The following is a 6,000-nucleotide window of genomic DNA, read 5'->3' as shown; positions in this document are numbered from 1 at the left end:
AAAGCACGGATTTGCTCTGCTTTAATCGACTGTACTTATTTGATTCTGTCGCAGTTTAACCTCAGTGTAGCACAGAGCTTGAGGCCCTACACCCCTCGGAGCCTCAGCGCTCTCGAACGGCTGTTGACCACCGGATCCACGCCTCGCCGCGGCGAACTACATTTCCCAGCAGGCCACGCGTCGACACATACGCACTTCCTCCCGGCGTCCCTTGCGGCGGAAAAGAGCGGACCTAGCTCGAAGCTGACCGGATCAGCTTTCGTCGCCTCCGCAGCCCTGAGGAGCCGTTGCGGCCGCCCCCGCCGTCCCCGCCGGCCACTATGTCCGCTCAGGCGCAGATGCGGGCCCTGCTGGACCAGCTCATGGGCACAGCCCGGGACGGTGAGTTGGACGGCCCGCCAGGCGAGGGGCTGGGGCAGGAGCGAGGCGAGGCCGCCGGGCGGCCTGAGGCGGGGGCCGGAGACTGCGCGTGCGCCGGGCGCCGGCTCCCCTCCCCGCGCAGACCGCAGGCGCCGGGCCTTTGTCTGAACCCCGGCCGGCTGCTTCTCCGGCCGGCCACGGGTCCCGGGCGGGCCCCTCCCTCGGCACCCGCGCCGTCGGGGGGCCCCAGCTCCTCCCCACTGACTGTGCTGCGACTTCCTCTCCGGCCGGCGCGGCGGCTCCTCCGCCCCTCGCGCCCCTCCGCGGCCGCGGGAGTCGGCGAAGGCCGAAGCCACCGCGGGCTCCGGGTCGCTGGCTGCCAGGTGGCGGAGCTCCTCCGAGGCCCCTCGGGGAAGAAGCTATGTCCGAGGGAGCCGGATGGGCCTCGGAACCCTCGGCCGTGCGTCCTGTTGCCAGGGGAGAGCCGTCCTTTGAGCTTTTCTAATGTGGGTTCCTGCCAGTACTTTGCACCCCCTGCTTTCCCCTCAGCCACACAGGGAGCCTCTGTTTAGCCAGCGCTTGGCAGTCGTTAGGTAGGTTGTACTGTAGGGAGGAGAGCAAGATCGTGATGGTTGTCTCAGGAGACAGCGGCTGCATCTTTGCAGATCTATATACCTGTTTTGGATTGTGCTTTCTTTTCTACTGAAGTAATGAAGTTGTAAGTTCACACTGGCACATTTGCAGGGCTGGGCAGATTCTTTGCACTTTATTTCATAGGTGAATAAGTGCTTTTTAGCTTTCTTTGTATATTGAGTTGCTTTTGAATTGCTTCCCATATTTTTATTTCATACAAACTGAACAATTGTGGCCCCTCTATTTTATTTATAAAGGTTCAGTGTATCTTTGCCTGCCTACATCAATCTGCAAGGGAGTTGCAGAAAAGCCTCATGTTCATCGAGCCGTGAGTCACAACCAATTTCTAAGCTGTTATAACAAAAAAGTGTTTGCTTTTTTTCACAAGTAACTTTAAAAGTGTAGTTTAGAAAGAAAACATTTTCCATAAAAAGACACTACATTAATCCTGGATGCTTGCAAATCCTAAAATATATTCCTCCTTTAGTATTACACAGCTCTGTGTCCTATACACAGATTACCTTTAAAATTTGTCACATACCACTTTGCCTTTACTTTTATGTATCATTCCCCCTGACTTCCTTACTGCAGGTGTGGGCAAGAAAACTTTTCCTTTAAAACTTTTCAACAGCGGGCATAAAATTCTGCAGCTGAGGTCTTGAAGAATGCAGATGGGTACAGTATGTGTTGGAGCTCACAGTGTGTATTGACTAACCTAGTTCTTTTTGCTTTTTTTTTGGTACTGTCTTGTTAAAAGTGACTCCCAGGTGCCAACCCTCTCTTTTTTTGAGGGTGGGGACACAAGTGGGATAAGAAGAAGAGGTCTAGGTTATTTAACAGTCAGCAGTGGAGTTTGAAAGTTTTCTTCTTGTAATTTTGGGCAAAATAATGCCTATGCAATTGTCCATAACCAAAGATGAGATTAATAAGTAGCATTGGTGGAAATGACTAGCTATAATTCCTACTTGGTGATTCATGGTCCTCTGATTAGCATGGGTTTTGGAACCTCATTCTCCACATATATATGTGGGGCTAATGTCCTTTTGGTGCTCTCAGCCTTTTGCTTCTGACTCCTTCACTTCCTTGCACAATGATGGGGTCAGATCTCATTAAATGATTCTTCATGATATACGTAGCATCAACAAACATCCATATTCCGTTCCAGTTGTAAACATCTTTAGCTCAGTTTTTGAGTGTATTTGGTGGGAGAACACAAATGATAGTCTGCAAATCCAGGAGCATTGTTGTACCAGATACCCTTTTGTGGTCGATGTGATAATATTGTCTTATTTAAAACCACACGTGAATTTCAGGAGACGAAACCAGACAGAGGGTCAAGTTTACAGATGACCGTGTCTGCAAGAGTCACCTTCTGGATTGCTGCCCCCATGACATCCTGGCTGGGACGGTAGGTGCATTTTGGGGGACCTCTTGGAACTCTCAGACATGGGTGCCGAGCAGGCAGTGAAGGTTTTCAGGTTGAGCTATGTTTTCTTTAAACAGGCAGAAATTACTTACTGTCCTTCAAATTTTAGATTATGTTAGTTTGGTGGAATTTTATGGTATATAACACATTTCAGTGCTGTAACATACTCTCTGTAGTTATTGGGAGATTTTTGTAAATTCATTTATATGGAGGTGTTCACAGCTAAGAAGTGTGAGTATTCCCATTTGGTCCTTAGCAAAAAGCATGTTTCAGCTTAGCCTGTAGTTCTTTGAAGATTTTGGGTTTGTTTTCAAATTAATGTATGCTAGACTTTTTCTCTAGCAAGGTACATTTTCACCCCATGTTTTTATTTCTTTATTTTTTTAAAATCAGTTGGGGATGAAATTGATTTTGTATTTTTACATCACCTTTCGGAGAAATCGAAATGTGATGTATGAGTATAGACTCCTAAAATTTCATTTAAGTTCATTTCACATGAACAAAACAGGTACATGCTAGTTTTGTATACTGTTTATTCAAAATAAGGTTGAATTTAAGAAGACCAAAGAGTGGACCGTTATCTACTGTGATTTAGCCATTTCTCGAAAATAAGTCCTATAAAGACCACCATCCTTTAAGATTTCACAGCTACCTCATGTATTTAAAAGTGTCCACTCGTTTTGGGAGTCACATGTGGAAATACTAGGGACCATTTTCTTCACGACGAATCATTGCTTTATTGTTACCATGGTGGGGAGGGGAGCTCCTGAAAACCTGCTCAGGTATATTTCTCTGTTTGCTGTGGATTGTTGTAGGCACCAAGCCCAACTCAGTAATGGCTTCCACCACTGGAAGTACTCACCGGTAGGGGCATAACCCGGAATTGTTGATAGAGTCAAGGAGAGCAGCTGGATGTGTGCCTGAGTGAAACGTTTCAACCATATTTTCCTTGGTCAGAGCCCTGGGTAGCATTGTTCTGGGGTGCAGCTGGGGAGAAGAATCAGCATGATAACATTTCCCACAAATGGGTGTTTATTGTCTTAGGTATAGGTAATTCACCATCAGTTTTTTGGATACCTACTCTTTGCAGACACTGGTGATACGGTGCCAGTAACACAGAGTCCCTACTCTCGTGAAGCTCACATCTAGTGAAAGAATAGGACAGGTAGTAAATGCGCAAATAGGTAAATAATGAATGGTTTTGGGTAGGCTGATGAGGAAAGGCCTCTTGGGAGGAACATTTAAGCAGAGCCCTGAATGGCGAGAAAGAGGACCGGTGAAGATTGGGGGAGGCACGCTCTGAGCAGATGGGGGAACAGGATAAAGGTGCAGTGGCATGTTTGAGAGACAGCAGGAACTCCAGTGTCTAGATTGCTGTCCGGGAGGGGGACAGAGGTAGGAGGAGACCCAGGAGTTGGGTTTGTGTGCAGAAGTGGAGGCGCGAATGAAAACTCAGATGCTGGCGGGGATTGGAAGTTAGAATGGACACTATTGGAATGTATGTGGAAGGGCTACACGAGAGCGGGAGGTGGGGGTGCAGTGAGAAGAAACAACTCGTTCAAGGAGACTGTGTTTTGTGTGACATTGAAATTGAATGAGTACAATTTTTTACTTCAGCAAGATGAATTGGTTATAATCCTCAGCCTTTTAAGGGCTGCTCCAGTTCAAGTTTTTGCTCAGATAATCTCTAAAGATGCTTCATGAGTGGAGTTGGAGCAGGGAGAAAGGGAGGCTTATGGGAAAATGTACTGATTAATAAGTTAGGAAGCACCTGCAGGGAAGGTAATGTAATTTTGTCTCAGTAGAAGAACTTTGGGGAAGAAGTCGTCGGTGCCTTTCCCTGTTTGCAGTGTGAGACCGCTAGCAGGGGAATAAAGAACGGGGTGTTGGTTCGATAAGAAAAGTCTGACACAGAGCACCGGGTGTGACAGCTGCCCGGAAATATTTGGAGGGACTTGATGATTGTGGTATTTTCGGCCTTGCTTGGTGTTAGGCTGCCAGGGGAATGGCTTACTTAGCAAAGCCAAAAGGATGTATCCCAAAAGAGGGTGACTAGGGAGTCCTCTGGTGCTTGAGCAGTGGTTGTTTTGAGACCTCTCATGCAAAGGAAGACTACAGTGAATTTTGCCGCGTGTGGTTTCATAATGTAAAAATTATCTTTACAGTTGAAGTTTTTAGAATGGATACGATTTGCACTTAAGGTTTTTTTGCACTTAAGATTTTGATACTTATTTTCTCTAGTAGTTTTTTCTTTGAACAACAGAGTGTTCGTTAAATATTAAGCGCTTCCTTCTGACAGCTACTGCTTAGTTTTCAGGTAAGCCCTTAAGTTGTGGAAACTTATTTTAACGAGCAGTACTTGGCACTTTAAAGATTGAATGAAGCAAGAGTTATCAGGTTTCCAGGGACAGTGATTGTGCTTGCAACTTGGGCTTCAAGACCCTACTATTGCTCTGTGACCTGTGAAAATCTATGAGCTACACTTAATCTGACTTTAGTTTCCTGAGGAACCACCAAAGCATCTTCCACGGCAGCTGTAACATTTTACATCCTCACCAGCAGTGAGTAAGTGTCCCTGTTTCTCCACATCATCTCTGGCACGTGTAGTTTCCTGTTTGTTTAATAGTGGCCATTGTAGTAGGTTTGAGATGATACCTTGTGGTTTTGATTGTACTTCTCTAATAACAAGTGAAACTAAGCATCTTTTCATGTTCTTTTTAGCCATTTGTATTTCTTCTTTGGAAAGATACCCGGTTTTTTGCCCATTTTTAAATTAGGTTGTTTATCTTTTTATTATTGCGTTCCAGTCAGTTTTATTTTTATTTTTATTTTTAAAAAATTTTTATTTTGAAATAATTTCAAACATATGGGACAGTTGCAGATACAATACAAACCGCATACAGAGAACTCCAACACCCCCCCACCCCCAGATATCCGTATCTACCAATATTACATTTTGCTACCTTTGCAGTACCTTTCTTTCTCCTTCCTTCCTTCCTTCCTTCCTTCCTCCCTCCCTTCCTCCCTTCCTCCCTTCCTCCCTTCCTCCCTTCCTCTGTCTCTCCCTCCCTCCCCCCCTTTATTTCAACTCTTGTCTGTTATTGTTAACAATTATTTATCTACCCATTTATCATTTTCTGAACATTTGAGAGCGGGTTGCGTTTATCCTACACCTTGAACTCATAACACTTCCATGTACATTTCCTATGAACAAGGATATACACTTATGTCATTAACTTAACTGCAGTTAATTCAAGAAAATTAATATGGATATAAAGCGTAAGTTCTATAATCTAATTTTTCCTTATGTCCCCTTTGAGCTTTTCTCCTCCATTCTTAGATCCATTCCAGTATCATATATTGCATTGATTGTCATTAACTCTTAATTAACTTTTTTTAAATTAACTATATTAAAAAAAATTTTTTAGAGAGAGATACAATTAAAAAAACATTTCATACAAACCATAACAAGGGATTAAGAAAAAGACAACTAACCTAAAATAACTACTTTACTTCCAACATATTCCTACTCTACCCCAAGAAAATAACCTCATATAGCAACTTTTCTGTGAACTTGTTCC

At 44.5% G+C, this 6,000-nt stretch overlaps 1 protein-coding gene across 3 annotated transcripts in view; it reads left to right on the top strand.

The window, feature by feature from the left end:
* The first annotated feature begins 213 nt into the window (after positions 1–213).
* LUC7L (LUC7 like) overlaps positions 214–6,000 on the top strand; it is a 39,737-nt gene continuing 33,950 nt past the window's right edge. Inside the window, exons 1-3 of one of the 3 annotated variants that reach the window (XM_037815016.1) lie at positions 231–866; positions 1,251–1,321; positions 2,307–2,401. In XM_037815016.1, the coding sequence (XP_037670944.1) occupies positions 865–866; positions 1,251–1,321; positions 2,307–2,401 (168 nt within the window). In that variant the 5' untranslated portion in view covers positions 231–864. Of the gene's footprint in view, positions 867–1,250; positions 2,402–6,000 lie in introns of all 3 variants that reach the window. The other 2 variants (XM_037815019.1, XM_037815020.1) reach the window with 2 other exon arrangements.

This window comes from Choloepus didactylus, chromosome 21 (genome assembly GCF_015220235.1).
Source record: "Choloepus didactylus isolate mChoDid1 chromosome 21, mChoDid1.pri, whole genome shotgun sequence".
In the NCBI taxonomy this organism is placed as follows: Eukaryota; Metazoa; Chordata; class Mammalia; order Pilosa; family Megalonychidae; genus Choloepus; species Choloepus didactylus.
The sequence above is the reverse complement of the archived record's forward strand: the minus strand, read 5'-3'. Positions and strand labels throughout refer to the sequence as shown.